Consider the following 17,450-nt stretch of genomic DNA (forward strand, 5'->3'; position numbering starts at 1 on the left):
CAAATATCTTCTTCTCTGGGTGAAGAGCCCCTTCTACAGCCCCTTCCTGAGCTCCGCGGTGCTCCCAGCACACACCAGCACCGGCCAGCTCTCGCCAAGCAGGTCTGCAAAGGGAGGGCTGCTGCCGGACACCTTGTGCACAACCCTTCTTGCCACCCAGGAGACGTCAGGGTCTTCTCTGCAGCTTCCTCCTTTTGCATCACTGCGGCCTGAAACCGGCTTTCTTTGGGATGGCTCCACTCACAGAATGTCCTGCACGTATTGTAACTCACCGCCTTTCCTAGCGGCTGGGAAGCTTGCCGGCTCCTTTTTCTTCCATCAGCAGGGTGTAAAAAGTAGAAGGATCTCTTCCTCAAGCCTTTGCCACAGGAGCTGACCTGTCACCATGCCCTGTAGCCTCCTCAGGAGCATCAGCCATGCAAAGCGGTCAGCTCCCCCTTGCAGAGCAGCGAAGGAGCAGGTGGGTCCCTCTCATTTGCTGTTTCACTTCCCGTTTCCAGCACTGGGCCCTGGGAGTGCAAACACAGCAAGCTCTTATATCTGGCAAAGCAGCTGGGAACCATCCCCAGCCACCTTTGGGGCAGAAAACCCAGTTTTCTCCCTAACCCAGAGCTGTTGTGTCCTGCTCAGAAATCCTTTGGCAAGGCCAAACACTGGGCTGTGATGTGTTAAGGGTTTTATTTGTCCTTGCTCCAATCCCGTTTGCGGCTCACGTTCCCACATTGGTCTCCAAAACCGCCTTTTAAACAAAAGGAGAACAGGATTTGCGCTGCACAGGTGTGCTGAGGGAGGCAGCAAATCCAAAACAACCACGGCGCAGGGTGCTGAGAGCCCACGTTTTGGGACCAGAATTGCTCCAGCATCTCCCTACGAAGAGCGATAACTGCAACATTTGCGAGCAGCTCGAGAACAAACTCTCTTTGTACTGCGGCATTTCTGAGACTCCACGTCTTCCACAACGCGGAAGGGCCACGTGCACGCTCACTGCTTGGCGGCTGCAAACGAAACACCGCTTGCGTTTCGCTAAGCTTTGAGGCACTGAGCTGGGGTTTTCTGAGCACCGAAGAGGTGGCCAAGGAGAGTGGATGAGCAGCTCTTCCCCTGCCAGCTCCGTTCCCTTTTCCTCTGCTTTGGGCAAGGAAAGCAGCTGCCAGGACAGAGGCTGGCCTGTATTCCAGTGCTGAGCAGTGCCTTACTGGCCATCCTTTTTTTTTTTTCCCTCCCACTCAATCTGGGCTGAAAAAGGCAGAGGACGGCCAAGTCTGCGCATGGTGCGAGCACCACTTCCATGCCCAGAGACAAGCTGGGGGAAACAAGGCCTTGGTCCTTGCAGCAGGGCGTGCTTCGCTTTAAAGATCTTGACAGGCGTGATCATCCTGGAGGAGAGATCTGCGCGGGCGATAGCGCTGAGAAAGGAAGGATGTTTCGGCACCGGCACAGGTGAGGGAAGAGGTGCCATTCAGCTCGGCAGGAACCCTGTGCCGAAAAGATAATCTCAAGCTGAGCTGTGGTTTACCGCAGCGTCCTCGTGACCGGCTGAGCGGTCGGGCGGCAGGGGCGGCGAGGAACGGGCTCATTTTCCCACAGCTGGGGCCCGCACAGGTGTGCCAGGGCTTGGCTGGGGTGAAGCGGCAGGTTTCTGCTCACCTGGGTGGCCCTGGCTTGCACCAAACCCCCTTCCCCAGATTTTCAGGGCAATCAGGGAGAGGGATGACAGCCACACACAAGGAGCTGGTTTTTTTTCCCCCAGCTGGTGCCCGAAGCACCTGGTTATAGTGATGCTCAGCTGTTATGGGATGAAAACTGAGGAATTACAAGAATCATGAGGCTTTTCAAGGATCTCTGCAGGTTTCAGCACCACGACGTCCAAGACAACGGCAATCTGCCCTCCACCCTCTTTGCTCAACGCTAAATCTCTCCGCTTGCAATTCGGCAATAGCTCTCCCAGGGTTGTTTCTCACCTTTGTTTACTCATTTACCTCCAGAAGAAAATCCTTGCTCAGCTCTTCCCAAAAAGAAAGCCAGTCACACTCACTCCTCTTTGGCAAGGGCTGTTTCCCTGCCACGCGGGGCTGCTGCTTCCACAGCGGCTGCCAGTGCCGGCCGTGCTTTGCAGCACCATGGCGGCGTCATCACCGGCTGATCTTGAAGGAGCCACCTGAAAGTGACAATGGAGCAAAATTCCTCAGGAGGCTAACAGCAAGGCGGTGCGGTGAGACGGGCAGGGCAGTAGCAGAAGGCTGCGGGATTTCAGTGCTTCAGCTCTGCCACGTAAAGCGGCTTACGGACAGCACATCCGAGCCAGAGCCTGGATTAGAGGAAAAACCGGCTCTGGCCCGAGGGAAATCTCTGCACAGCAGCTCATGGTGCTCGCTGGGCTCAGAGAGTGCCCTCGTCCCCGCTGAGAGCACTGGGGCTCCTGATGCCAGCACCAGCCTCCTGACGGTGTGTCACCAGCCGTTTGTGGTTCCTGACGCTGAATTTTGCTGCATGGGGCAGCCGAGCAAACGCTGTGTTTGCCCTAAGCCCTTGGGTGCGAGGGCTTGGTCTGTAGCTGAGATGGGGAGCGGTGATCCAGACGCGACTGTACAATTTGGGTGGCTCAGGCTCAGGTTCCTCTTCTTCACTTTGTTTCAAACAGGAACCCATCTGTCAGTGTCGCACACCACGCTGGTGCTGCTGCTCAGACGTCTGCTTTTGAGCAGCACAACGTTGTCCCTCCATCAAGAAAAAGTGCGGTCACCGTGGAGTTTGTAGATGCCCCAGCTTGCCCAACCTGCTGTAGCTATGGCGTTGGTCCTGCTGTGAGCAGGGTCGGGCCAGAGACCTCCACACCTTCCTTCTCAGTCACACCCGCCCTCTAGAAGAGCCAAATATGAGATGCTGGCACACCGCAAGGGCAGCAAGATCTCTAGGAAATTCTGGCCTCTGGGAGACCAGGTCTTGCTCCAGTGGCTTGGGCTGCAGGGATGCTTCACAGCTCAGTGCTATGGAAGCCCACCATGTATTTTCAGCTGGGCAGCACCTGCCATCTGCAACTGCCTTTTAAATTTTTTTAAAAAAACTAAACTAAAATAACCTCTTAATTTATTTTCATAGGCTTGCACGAAAATACGGCCCAGATCCTTGGAGATACGAGGTTTGTGAACTGATGAGAGCTGAGGAGCTGGGCACTTGTGTCCTCTTCCCAGCTCTTTTTAGAAATGGCCTAAATTCCTACATGCCTAAACATGCCAAGGGGGTGTGCAGATGATTTTATAGATCTGGGAGAACCAACAGCCACAATGTGCTCAGCGCAGGCAGGGTCACAGCAAGACATCTTCTCTGCAGCCTGGCATGGGGCAGATGCAGCCCTGGTGTGGATGGAGGGGCTGGAAAGGGGTTGCCCCTCCTGCAGCAAGCATGAGATGGGAACACGTCCACTGGACACAGCAGAGTCCTAGTCTTCAGCTGGGAAGGTGCATATAGGCTTGGGCTACACTGTAGGGCCACAGCTTCTCACCCTGGAGCTCACCTGGAGCTAGTCCGGTCTTGAGCTGAAAGCTTTCCCCCAAGGCACCACAACTCATGTGATGGGCATCTGCTCCCAGCGTCTTCCTCGCCTTGGGAAGGGAGAAGTCTCTGAAGCTCCTGGGACACAAGACAAGCAGATCAGCCCTTGTTGGGGCTCCAGATGTAAAACGGGGGCGGGGGGGTGGGGGGGGAATGAGACCTCTTTGAGCATGTCATTAATGGCACTTTTTGGAGTCAGGCTTTGTGACTCTGATGGGCTCTCAGCAAAGTTCTGTGGCCTCCTGTGACACTTGGTTTCTAAAAGCCTTTTATTCACTTCACAGCACTTTTACTCCATCTCAGGGATCTGCAAGCAGGGTCAGATGCCAGGAGCGGGCAGAGAGCTGACAGGATCAGATCCTTGCCCACAGGGCAAGAGGGACCCCATGCCAGAGGGATGCCCCTCGGGAGGAGAGGGTGTGCCGTGACTTCAAGCCCATCTCCGCCAGGGCCTCCTCCAAAATATGTCATGGTATGGGATATGACAGGTCCCTCTTAGTGCCAGTGACATGGTGGCAATGGCATAAACACAGTGCCACACGTCCTGCTCACAGGGGGGAAAAGCACCACACATCTCCTTGCCCATGCCCAAGATTTCAGTGGCTACTGTCTCCAAAAACACCTCTGCAAGAGCAGCACATGGATGGTGTTCAGTTCAGGCACCTCCTAGAAGAAGGAAGATAGAGCTGCGAAGACCACCCAGGTGGATCTGTGAGGGGAAGGGGTGGCAGAGTACGGGGTCTAATGGCTCGGTGCAGCATGCTTGGCTTTCTCAAATGCGTTTGGTTGAGGACCATGCAACAGTTGTGATGCAAAAACTGCCCTGCATGGTGCTAAGGAGGCAGATGTTGGGTGGATCACAGCTGGCTGAGCCACAGATCTCACAACGCTTCAGTTAGCAGGAGATGTCAAGGTGTAGTTGTGCCTACCAAGTCTTCCTGCCAACACCTAGCCTGCTGTTTGGCCAATGACATAAAGTCTTTCCTGGAGGAACACACAGCTGACGCCAGCTGTTGGAGGGACAATGTTAAGCTGCTAGGAGACCTAAAGGCACAGTTAAAGGCTCAGAGACCTCAGAACATATTGTAAAAGCAGTGACTGCACAAGGTGCCACAGGCCAGCCCTGCGAAGTGGGTGGGAGTTAACACAACCGTGAGTTAGAAGGCTTTGAGCATTTACGGCCTCATCTTTTCTTCTGTTGAGGAAGACAGTACCATTGTCGTTTGAGAGCTGAAATGCTTTAATTCAACTTTGGACATTAGCTGTGGCTCGTGACATACAGGAGATCAGACGCAGCCATCACCCTTGCCTGGGAACAAGGAGATATGGGTTGTAATTGATGGATCTGCCAGTTAATTGAAAATTATACCCATTCAGGGAAAAGCCCAGGAAATCAACCAGACAAGTATCTTCTGTTGCCGTCCTTTTGGATTCAGCGGCCTCTTTGAAATATCACCACTCGTTATGCGCCCTGCGTGGGAAAGTTAATGCTGTCATCTCCCGGCTCACGTCTAGGAAACGCGATATCGCTGCGGAGACCCTTAAGTGCCCACTGTCTGGAGTGCGTCCAGAGGAGGAACATGTCCATGAACTTTTCTACTCCACCTTGGAAAAAAAAAGTCATTTTTGTTTAAATAATCTTAATCTTGGAGAAAGCTATAGGAAAGAAGTGTTTTGATAGACCATCATGATAGGATGGGAGCAATTTGAAACTCACCATGACTCATGTTTGAAAACCTCTGAATGGAAAATTTCATGATTCGAAAAATTGCTGAATCTGTGATTTGCTTATTAGCGAGTATTTTGAGGTCTCACAATGACCAAAGCTGCAAGATGGCCAAAAGGATGGGGTCAGAGATATCTCCACTTATCTGCCACTTGTGGTATTGAAGGCTGCTGCTGATACAAGGCCCCCATGAAAGCATCACGACTCTTCGGAGACAGTGAGAGGAACGACACAGCGATAAGTCAACAATGCCTCATTTTCAGTTTTCTGCATGCTGCACACTTTCAGGATTGATCTTTATTTGGATTTTTAGTGGTTTGGCTCGCTTCTATTCAAAATTGAAGGAAGGGGAAGGAAGTGCAAATTTTAGCATGTTTTAATGCAAAATTCATCTTCGGAGCAAGGAGCAGAAAACAAAGAGCGAAGATGAGGAAAACAGCACAAGTGAAGTCTGGAAAGATCCCCTGAAATTACAGCCTGCTCCTTCACCTCTGCAGGAAAGGGACACACATCCTTCCCTGTGTACTAAGGCAGAGCTTGGACAAAGGCAGACTGGTGGGATGTGTCCCCAGAAACCATCACCACGGGTCCAGCAACGGCTGACCCACCTGCCATGGCGACATCTCTCAGGGGAACCAATAACCCAGCAGAAAACCCTCTTGTAGGGTTCAGCATGTTACTCCCTTGGCGACTGATTCCTGTAGGATGGCCAGGCCTGGACGGAAGCTGAGGAGAACATACGAAAAATGGGGCTTGGTTGCTTTCATACGCCATCCTTCACAGGGTACCACTTTTTCATGAAGGTTTTCCACCACTGCAACATAAAACCTTGTTTCAGCTGGGACTTTGGTTGCTTTTGAGCTTGTGCTAAGTTAAGCCAATAGTGAATGCCTCACTTTATTCTGTGACCATGTGGCTCTTCATGGCTACCTTGACCTGTGGAAGACAGGAGATTTCTGCACATACATGACCACCAGTCTTCCCCCTTTCCGCACAACACGCAGTGGTTGAAACCTGAAGGTTTGGAGCTGGTTGGTTCAGCCACAATCGCAACACCAAGTTTTAAACTTAAGGACTTAATGGAAAGAAGAAAAAAAAATTAATAAAACCACATGCTATCATTAAATATCCACCAAAGATGTCTTTTAAGTTTTAAAGTTCTTAGCATCACTCAAAATTCTGCATCAGAAACGGTCAAACACAGCTGTAAATTACAGTGATCAGCTGCAGTGAATACAGGATGTTGGATTTTTTGTGAAATGCAGGGGCTTAAGAAAAAGAGGCTGAATTGTACGTCTCTGATGGTTAAAGTTCTGGCTGCTGAAAACAGCACTTTGTTACTTTTAGTGCTGTAGCAGAGAGGTACTAAACTTGTGACGTGGATTTAAGAGGAAGGGTGATCTAAAATCAAATTTAGAATAAAAAAATGATTTATCGGTTAATTTCTGAGTCATTCCAAATTGACTTCACAGAAACAGAGTTTAGTAGCTTAGAAATACTTGAAACTTTGACAGGCAGTATTTTCAACACAATTACACCTACTGTTTATTTTTTTAGTATTTCAAATCAAATTTCTTGTTCATTCGCTCACACATGTATTTATATCCTTCTCTGGACTTGTCCCTCTTTATTTCTACACCTGCTCTGCCAAAACAAAGTACAGAGCTGTCTAGAACTCACCTCCCTTTCAGACTGGCTGTTCACTTTAAATGAGTTTTCATTGTGCTGGTGAGGTAACCCCATGCCTGAAATGCCAGCACAGTTTTCTTGCTCACACACCACCACGGACCACGCTTAGAGGAATTCTTTTCCCTCCTTCCTCTCAGCATTTGCCAGGCAAAGCAGCTACACCGTCTTCCGTTGGCCCCTCCTGCCCCAGTTCCTCCACCAGCTGGAAGGAGGAAAGGGCTGCTCCGTGCCCAGGGGACGCCGGACCATCAGGGAACCGCGATGCACCCGTGACTCTCTAACCTGGCAAACACTGAGCTCTTAAGTGCGTCCGCTTTACTGGTTGGTCCGCTTTACTGTGTGTAACTCACATTACAGCCCAGATGTCAATGTCCATTCCCAAGATGACTTTGGGATCGCAGTCCTATTGCCATGAGAGCACTAGAAACATGCGTGCCTTCTCTTTCACCTTCTCTCCATTCTTTCATGAGCACAGCTGGACTGGTGCTGCTTAGACTGCACTCAGGACAGGCACCATGTTTCTGTGGCACATCATGGACTTGTGCAAGGCATTTGACACTGTCCCGCACAACATCTTTCTCTCTAAACTGGAGAGACATGGGTTTGACAGACAGAAAACTTGGTGGGTAATGAATTGGCTGGATGGCTGCACTCAAAGAGGTGTGGTAAATGACTCGACATTTAAATGGAGACCGGTGACGAGTGACATTCCTCAGGGGTTGGTACTGGGACTTGTGCAACATCTTTGTTGGTGACATGGACAGTGGGACAGAGCGCAACCTCAGCAAGTTTGCCAATGACACCAAACTGTGTGGTGCCGTCAACACACTGGAGGGGAGGGATGCCATCCAGAGGGACCTTGACAGGCTGGAGAGGTGGGCCTGTGCCAACCTCATGAAGTTCAACCAGGCCAAGGGCAAGGTCCTGCACAAGGGTCATGGCAATCCCAGTCACAAACACAGGCTGGGCGGAGAATGGATGGAGACCAGCCCTGAGGAGAGGGACTTGGGAGTGATGGTGGACGAGAAGCTCACCATGAGAAGGCAATGCACCCTTGCAGCCCAGAAGGCCAACCACATCCTGGGCTGCATCCAAAGCAGCTTGGCCAGCAGGTCAAGGAGGGGATTCTGCCCCTCTGCTCTGCTCTGGTGAGACCCCACCTGCAGCACTGCATCCAGCTCTGGAGCCCCCAACATCAGGAGGACGTGGACCAGTTGGAGAGGGTCCAGAGGAAGCCACCCAGACGATCAGAGGGCTGGAGCAGCTCTGCTGTGAGGCCAGGCTGAGAGAGTTGGGGCTGTTCAGCCTGGAGAAGAGGAGGCTCTGGGGAGACCTGAGAGCGACCTTCCAGTGCCTAAAGGGGGCTGCAGGAAAGGTGGGGAGAGACTGTTCAGCAAGGCCTGTTGTGACAGGACGAGGGGTGATGGTTTTAAAACAGAGGGAGGTAGAGTCAGACTGGACATGAGGAAGAAATTTTTTTACGCTGAGAGTGGTGGAGCACTGTCCCAGGTTGCCCAGAGAGGTGGCAGATGCCCCATCCCTGGAAACGTTCCAGGCCAGGTTGGCCGGGGCTGTGAGCAACCTGATCTGGTTGGAGATGTCCCTGCTCCTTGCAGGGGGGTTGGACTGGGTGGCCTTTGAAGGTCCCTTCCCACCCAAACCATTCTGTGATTCTGTGATTCTACCATCATTGCTGGTAACATCACCAAGCTCTTAAATGAGCTCTTCCAGCAATCTGCAACCAGGGCTCCAGAAAACTGTGGGCTAGGCAATCTGGTCGACAGACAACTACTATGCCTCACTTAAAAGTTGTCCATGCCTGGAGACATGGTTAGACCTTGAGTGGGCATGGTTAGACCCTGCATAGGCCGTCCAACTTGAGAAGCACAGCAAGGTATGCCTCATCACTGATTCTCCATGGCCAACACAATAACCATGACCAGGACTGATCTGCACCAAAAGAAATAACCACAGTATGTATGAAAGCTCTGGGAGCAATTGTGTGTGTTCCTTCTGTCACTTCCAGGGCTCCAAATGCTCAGAGAAGGAGTAAACTCTGCAGTTCCATGGGTTTTTGTGCTGCTGAGAGTCAGGCTCCTCTCCTTGACATATTTTTCATGGATTGTAAAAGTATCAGGAGACCTGGCAAGGCTGCTGGAGCTCCGTGCCCCTGGCTAGAGCCAGAAAAAGCTTTACTTCAAATAAAGTAACCACTCGCAGCACAGACCCTGGAAAATTCAATTCAGTTCCATCCCAATAATTATTACAACACACCAATACATCTTCCTTTATTTATTTTTGCAAGATAGAGGCCAGTGATATTAATACTAAACTAGCATTCAATCCATCTTAGTAAAATTCATCAATAATTCTAGACTAAGTTTAGCAGCTGACCTTGAAATTCCTATAAATGAGACTTCACAGCCTCTGCAAGACTCATAGCAGAATCTATGCAGCCATCAAAGTTGGAACGAGTAAATCCATCGCCCCCACAAATCAGGAGAGGTTGAGTATGAAGAATCATTCGTCCCGGACAACAGGGCACAGCTTTTGTAACCTGAAAAATAAAAGCATACAGAGAGATGGAAAATGAAGTATTCTATTTACCTGAATTTCACACCAGAAAGGTCCGTATTCCCGATGCCGTCATACACAGCAGCCCTCCCATCCCAGATCACAGGTCCAAGCATTAATGATCAAAGTACCTTAGTGAAATATTTACCTTCTGGAGTTAAACGAGAACAAAGCTTTTCTATATGTGGAAATTCAGAAACTTTACAGCCCTGTCCTGTCTTCTTCTCAGACTGTCTCAGCAGAAATGAATTGCCTGACCCTGGACAGATGAGGCATGGCGATCTCTAAGCCAAAAGGTATGAAGAGATTCGATCTCATGTCAGCAAAGGTGGGCTTGCCAAAACTCCCAGACATGTCACTGTTCAACAACAGAAAGACAGGCTGCCGGTTCCAAGATGGGACTTGCGGCAGACTTCAGAGTAACGACCGTCATGATGACCTGCCCTGCTCCACGCTGCTGCGCAAGCATACGTGCAGCCTTGGTGCACCCCAGAGCAGCACCGGTGAATCTCAGAACGGAGATAAGGCGGCGGCAACAGCAGCGCTGACCTAGAGGCAAACACGAGGGCAAGGCAGGCTCAGGCTGAAGGGGCTGAAAAAGGTAAGAAGATGCAGGACAGCTTGACGATGAAGTGATCAGAGGAGGAAGGTGGGAAGAAATAGTCCGAGAAAAGAAATGACAAAACAAGACCCATAAGGATGAAACATTGAAAAAGAGAAAATAATATCTAGAAAGCCAGAGAGAGAGAAAAAAAAAAAGAGCAGAAGCACAGCAGCAGACCAGCAATAGAGATCAAACCACAGAGATGATAAAGCATGACACAGAGAGTACAGTGTTCTGATCACTCCTTGACTTCCTGCCTTTGGTCCAAAGGTACGGTTTGGATTCCTGCGCACTAAACCGTTACTGTACCCCACAGTGCGACTGCCAGCTCTGGTGAACAAGTCCTCAAGCCCAAGGCACCTCGTTCAGCGCAGGGGATTTTTCCAGGGATTCAAACGCATGCTCAGCTGGCTGCTGCTGTGCTGTTATCTGCCATTTCCAAGCACGGACCAGCTGCTAAACACCCACACTTATGTTACAGGCTGCATTTTGTGTTACCAGCACGTTAGCATCTCTTTAAAGGAGGCAATTACCTGAAATGAACTTGTAGCCAGTTGCAACCCACTCTCCATAGCTCAACTTAACGAAGAGTCTAGCCATGTATGGTAAATCCAGCCAAAACCTTTCTCAGACTAATTTTAGGTCAGTACTTAATTTGAGGTCACAGAGCATAAACAATGAAGAAAGATTTTGTAGAAAAACGCTTTTTGAGCGTCCTTCCTTCTGCACTACCCAGTGCATATATGATGCCGGCTGTACCAAGCAGCTTCTGGTTGGTCACGCTGATCACAAGATCAGTATTTTCACACCTCAGCCCGAGTCTTTTCACCTGTGTGGCAAGACTTGTGTGCTCAATGTGGTGAAGGCCTTAAATCTAGACAGAGCGACCAGGGAAAGGGATGATCCTGCCCCTTCTTCAAGTTCTTCTGAAGGTGCTGTCCAACACAAATTGCAAATTACCCTTGGCTACACCGCACAGCCTGTTGGGTCTCCATCCTCGAAGACTTCTACACTCGGCTAGACAAAGCCATGGTCAAGCTCACCTAGTGCTGGTGATAGCTCCGCTTCGAGCAACAGGTTGGACTGGAGACCTGAAGAGGTCCATTCTGAGGTCCCCTCTGAAGAGGTCTGATTTCTACGATTCTGTGTTTTCCCAGCATCCCTGATACGTATGAGGTGACCTCATACGTGCCAAAAGGACGTGACGGGCTGGGAAGCTGTTGGCTCTGAATGCTAATAGTGCCTCATCGTAATTAAAGCAGAGAATCCAGAACTGCAGCTGTGCTGCTAAGCAGTGTCAGTAGAAGTTTGGAAGTCCTAATCCCTCATCTGCCATGGATAATTGTAATGTCTGCATTTTAATCCCAGGATTGTGTTTGGCCATGTGAAGGACTTTACAGCCGGATTTAATTAACAAGTAGGATAAATCCTGTCTAAAAGAGTCAGGGGAAAGATGCACCCATCCTATCAGTTCCCTCTGCTTCTATGGCCACAGCTTATTATAACTGGAAGTACAGATAGCTTCAGGAGAAAGAGGGAGCTCTGTCCCAGATATTTAATTTAGGTAGTGATTATTTTATAGGGTGGCATAGGGATCTCTCCGTTGAGATAACAGACCTGACCTAGACTGACTCATTTGCAGCCTAAGACATATTGACATTCATCCACCAAATTAAAGGCAGGCGCTAATTCCCCCTGTGACACAGCTATGAAGCACAGGCAGCTGCTGAAGGCGGGGGGGTTTGGTTAGCGGCAGCACGGCCGATAGCAGGGAACAGAGGCAGGAGAAGCTGGGAATTGTATCCTGCTTTGAGAAAATAACAGAGCATCACCAGCAGTACAATGTCTGAATGTAATTTTTAAAGAGGGGAAACAGGACGCATACCTAGTGATTTAGGAAGACAACAATTTTGAACCAATTGTGGAAAATAAAGAGTTAATTCCTACAGTCGCTGTTCCAGCTGCCTCTGAAAGTTGAAGCGACAGGTACACAGTTGTAATAAATCCTCTACGGCGATAATTTTGCCAGGATTCAAAAACCACAGTTCTTTGGTAGAAAGCAATCGAGACCTCTTTTTTAACTGCCATTCTTGTCTTTTCCTTTATTCATGTTTTCATGGTGAAATAAATCAGAATGGGCCACCTCTGCTGCATATGCCTATGTCACCTTTGACACTGCTGAAAGCGTGAGGAGTACGAGGAAAAGGCATACCATGGTTTTTGGATGAGTTAAACCTACGTTAATGTCATTTTTATATGACAACTGAGAACAAATACTGCGCACTGGGAAGTGATTTGCAAACTCCCAATACCTAACTGGCCAAAAAACAAACTCTGTGCTGATGAGACCAGGTTCCTAAATGGGATGCAGATCAAGGCGTAGGAGCAGACTCCACAACAGTCCTCTACAGTAACTTCTCCAGACATCATAAAAGGAAAAAATTTTAGGGGACTGCTTTAAGTAAATATTTTGCATCGACTTCCACATTCAATTTCACCAGTGTAATTTAACTTAATTTAACTTAGATTGCCAGCATTTTCCTTGGATTTTTAAAAGAAGGCTGTAAAATATACACATTTTGCTACTATTACCCTCAGGCAGTTTACTTTAAAATATTTTTCCTGTAACATACTGTTAAATTGAACTGGGCCAAATCAAATAATAACAATTAGTTGAATGCAAGCACTTCTACCACTCTGTGGTAGGGTGGGAATTTTGCTAATAATATCACACACCTTCGGACACAGGAGAGACAGATTGAGTCATGTTTCTAAATACCAGTGAAAATCCCACAGACGCATGTGGGATTTCCTTCCTTCCTGTGCGCTGCTCCTGCCTCCACTTACCAGGAGCGCTGCACAACTCACCGCTCAGCCAGGTCTAGGCAACTAGAAACGACCTGGCTGTCGCTGGCCAGCCTTGGATGCTGCTCATGGCTTCGCGGAGGAACGCATAATGGATATCAAGCTACTATCCCCTTTCCTCTTGCTCCCTGAGGATGAAAACCACTGGGTCGGACGGACAATGCCCTGTTTATTGCCATGCACCGCAAGTTTGTCCTACAGCACTGCCCCAGCAGCATCCTCCCACCTGACTGATCCCACCACAGGTTACCTGAGAGTATCTCCATTTCTGACACTTAATGCTGGCTGGTTTAGGCAAGGATGGCACAATCGTCTGCAGGTGACTGAGAATTAACTGCTGCACCTCTGCAGGGTCTGAATCCAGGTGCTCGCTTCCAAATGTCACAGTTGTGTGAACCACAACTGAGGGCCCAATTTCAGGAGACTCTGAAATAAAGAAGAGAGTCGCTTTTGAAAGAATTACTCATTAATACTTGCCTTCATGCACGCTGACAGTGGTCTAGCAGCCTAAGAGTCAATAAGATGGAACATATCTGTGGCACCACCCTGTTCTTTCCCCTGGAAAAAAATACAAGGGTAACAATACGAGTTGTTCACAAGAAGCACAGTGAAGAAATCTAGGCTTTTTTTCAAAATTTGCGATGGTTTTACCCAATAACCCAAGCTCCACATGTCTCCTGGAGGAACCTCAAGGCATTCCCACAACCGGTAAGTAGCAGCTGGAAGGAACGGGGAATATACTGGAAGCAAACTCTTCCTGTTTTTCCCCCAGACATTTTGACAGGCTCTACAAGGAAGCAACAAACTGGCAATGGTGGCAAATGAGAACAACAAAAAGAAACATGTAAAACTGCTTTGTAGGAAGTTTCCCAGCCAGGTCTAACGTATAGTAACAATCCCAATCGCAGGGCACCAGGAGGCACGCAGTTGCAGCCGCCTGGCCGTAAGGAATGGCTTGGGCGGTGGTTTGAAACGCATGTCCCCTCAAGGGGACACTCTCTGTGACACAAAAATATGAAAGACTTGAACATGAAATCATCATGAGATAAAAACTACCTTTAAGGCAAAGGAGAAAAAAAGAAGAGTGCTTGTTGCGTTACTGTGAAAAACATCAGCTCTCTCTCTCTATAATTGGTTGCATATTTGCCATGCAACAGTATTTACACAGTTGGAAGGCCAGAATAAAACCAATACTTTACATTTATGGAGGGGAAAAGGGGGAACAGAAGCCAGGGCAGCTTAGCTCGAGAAATCAACGCTTCCTTTTGGCCTGCACAAGTGAACTCAACTCAAATTTTGCTGCTCTAGCAACTTCCAAGAAATCGACGTGTGGTTGTCTACATGCACGTTTTGGGGAGTGTGAACCTTCAATATAACTTCTGCCTTCTGGCAAATATGTGCAAGTGTGAAAAACTCAGAAAAAGGAGTTTGTTCCTTAAAAATCAACCAGGCTGCAGTGCCTGGAGAAGAACTGAAGGCAGCTCAAGTGCCGATGTCCATCCCAGCAGATCTGGGAATGGCCAGGCTTTGTTATTGTTGTAGGGTCTCTACAGCAAGTGACTTCTGTCCCCGCTGGCATGTTGGCTTCTCACCTTACAGACTTGGTCTGGACAGCCAACAACCAGCGGCCAAAGAACTTGCCTAGACAATTTTCAGGCTCAGTGATTTCCCTGTGCCAAGGCTCAATGAGGACCCAGCAGATCCCTGTGGGAGTTGTTCCTGCTGGGGCTGTTCCACTTTGAATGAGCAGGACGCGTTTGCTGAAGAAAGGACATGACCCAGGTTCTGCTATATTACAGCTGAGAGCCTGAACTCACCAAGCTGGTCGTTAAATTAAGTGATTCCCTCTCACTCCACTAACCAGACAGTCCCTCTTTTGGAAGCAGAAAGCCTTTTCTGGCTGAACAGTTTGAATTAGCACATTCAATAGAAAATATTTTAGTCTCAGCAAATGGCATTTTATGACCAAGGAACCCACAAAGAAAGAGGCAGATGAACACTTTCTGACTGGTTCTGGCTGTGAGGTTGATAGAAATCTTTATTTTTCCTGTTCTGTCAGTAAAGAGATCTCCAGCTCCTCCAGCTGGAGATCCCCTTTGAGACGATGACAAATTCCAGCTTTCTAAAGGCAACCAACATCTCTTTCTCTGATAAGCTTTTTGACCTGTGCTGATGACTTCAGAATACGCTACTGAGGTGCAGCAGTACCAAGTCCTAGCACCCACAGGAAGCATGAAAAAAAGTCTTTAACTGCAGTTGCAAGGATCCCTTCGCTGAGTCTCTTTCTTGGGTGGGCCAGCTCAGTCAAGCCTTGCTCTCAAAAACTGGGAAAATGTGGTGAAAAGTATGGGAAGATGTCTCCGGGTTATGATCAGGAATGCACCCTGACAGGCCATGTCTGAAGGCACCCAGCCGTGGTGCTGCCTTTCCTTAAAGATCTCCTTTTCCAAGTAAGGCACGCCCGAGAGCAGAAGATCACTCCCTGGCTTGCAAGCAGTACTTTCAGCAGGTACGAGAGCTCTTTTCCTGAGAAGTGTCCAGAAACTTGGAGATTGTTTCCTAATTTAACCTGAGGTGCTGATTTTGCTCTCTTGTGTCTTAGCTTTGAAAGTAAGCCTTAACCATCAGGGATGGGCAGGCCCAAGATATCCACCCAACGTGGACTTGGGATGAGGGCAAGGCAGATGTGGGGACGGAGACTGACGAGTGAAACAAGGACCACTCTTGTCTAGAAGCAGAGGCTCAGCCAAAGGCCTCCTCTTCTTCCCTGAGCTCTGATGAACTGATTGCCCTAGTCTGACATCCAGCCTCAGACCCATTCTCCTGAGATTCCTCCTGCCACCCCCAAGCCTGGTTTCACAGGATGGCACAGAACATATCTCTGTTCGCATCAGCTTTTCCAGCCACCTGGAAAAATGTCAAAAATGCTACTCAATCTCTCCTTCTCATTTTGAGGGAGAAAATAGGTATTTTGATGTCTCTACATAGAGATAGTCACAAACAGAAGACCAACTGGGGAAGCCCATCAGGTCCCTTGGGAGTTATCACAGTGTACATGCTATTTGGCAAATTTTTCCACATAAACTTGGCAAAAAGGCTCATTAAAAGATGTCTAAGCATTTTAATAAAATAAATATTCATTGCTTGCTGCGACTTGTTATAGCAAATGATTCTTGGACAGGGTCGCCTTCTTTCAAATCTCTCATCTCTTCCATAGCATGTACAAAACAAGTTTCAGGAGAACAGGCAGTTCGTTAAGTTTTTAATTCCTCCTTTGAGCTACTCATAGCTTGGAGAGCTTCCAGAGGCCACTGAGTCACAGCCTTCCAGTACTGAAATATGCAGCCTGCGAGGATCAAGTTTAGCCTCAAGCCCTTTTCCTTCTTCTGTGAAAATACTGGCTAACAGAGGAGTTTAAAATCGATTTTTCCCTGAAAGCAATGGGGGTATCTCAGCCTTGATGCACTGGTTCAGCTGTCGCAGGAATAAAACTGTCATTTTCCTCCCACAGCGTTTAGATCCGTCTGCAACCGCCAGCTTAAAAGTGAGGGCTTCTGGCAGGGCTTCTCATGAGATTTTAATTTCCTTTATTTGTGGCAAGGACGCAAGCCATCCACAGCCGGGCTAGCAGATGACGAAGTAGCACGGGAGATGTGGCAAGCCTGGCAATGCCCGGCGCGACAATCCGAGGGTGAATGGGAGCAGCACAAAAGCTTTCATCTGCTCCCCCTTCTGCCCTCCTTTCATCTCAGCTGCACGGCAATTAATCCCATCCGTTGATGCGGCGGAGGGCATCCGACGCTGGGCAGATTGGAGCTGGAATGAGACGGCAGCGTTGGCTGGAGCTTGTACCTATGTAACGAGCGAAGAGCCGCTCTGCCAGTGCTGGCAGCGTCCTCGGCACCTGCAGTTGCTGCAGGGACCCCGTCGAAATCCGATGAGTGGCGACCTTGTGCCTGGCTCTCCTTCCTCCGCCCAGCCCACGCTGCATCGCCGCAGCAGTGCTGTCGGCCACAGAGGCTGGGTGCCTGCCCCCCATCCCCTCCATTAACTCACATCAGGAAGAAAGTGGATTTTCATGCGGAGACCCCACACGCAGGCTGTGGCCAGCGAGGGAAGCGCCGGCATCACCTGTGCAGCGACGGCAGCTTGGTGGGCACGGTTTGTGCCTGAGGTTCAGGCTCTCCCCTTCCCCATGGCACGGGGAAGATGCAATACTACAAGCACAAGCTTCTTTTGCTTCTGCGTTAAGTTTTCTCCCTTTTACTGTTAATTTCTTGTGGTCTGCTGCATTGTGCAGGACAGACACAGACAGACAGTAGAAGCAAAGTGACGAACGTGAGGATAAACACATTGCTTTCAAGATGCATTTTGCTTCCACATAAACAGAGAAGAACTACGCAATCTTTAGCACATCACCCCATCCAGCCCAGCACCCCG

General features: G+C 49.1%; 1 protein-coding gene across 7 annotated transcripts in view; it reads right to left on the bottom strand.

The window, feature by feature from the left end:
• Positions 1 to 4,787: 4,787 nt before the first annotated feature.
• The window catches only part of RNLS (renalase, FAD dependent amine oxidase), a 74,304-nt gene continuing 61,641 nt past the window's right edge, over positions 4,788 to 17,450 (bottom strand). For 3 of the 7 annotated variants that reach the window (XM_086752615.1, XM_086752616.1, XM_086752612.1), the window contains 2 exons: positions 13,261 to 13,436; positions 9,245 to 9,524 (listed from right to left, as the gene is read on the bottom strand). In XM_086752615.1, coding sequence (XP_086608741.1) covers positions 9,372 to 9,524; positions 13,261 to 13,436 — 329 coding nt within the window. In that variant the 3' untranslated portion in view covers positions 9,245 to 9,371. The other 4 variants (XR_015259101.1, XR_015259100.1, XM_086752613.1 and 1 more) reach the window with 4 other exon arrangements.

Source organism: Chlamydotis macqueenii, chromosome 7 (genome assembly GCF_036417535.1).
Source record: "Chlamydotis macqueenii isolate bChlMac1 chromosome 7, bChlMac1.mat, whole genome shotgun sequence".
Classification (NCBI taxonomy): Eukaryota; Metazoa; Chordata; class Aves; order Otidiformes; family Otididae; genus Chlamydotis; species Chlamydotis macqueenii.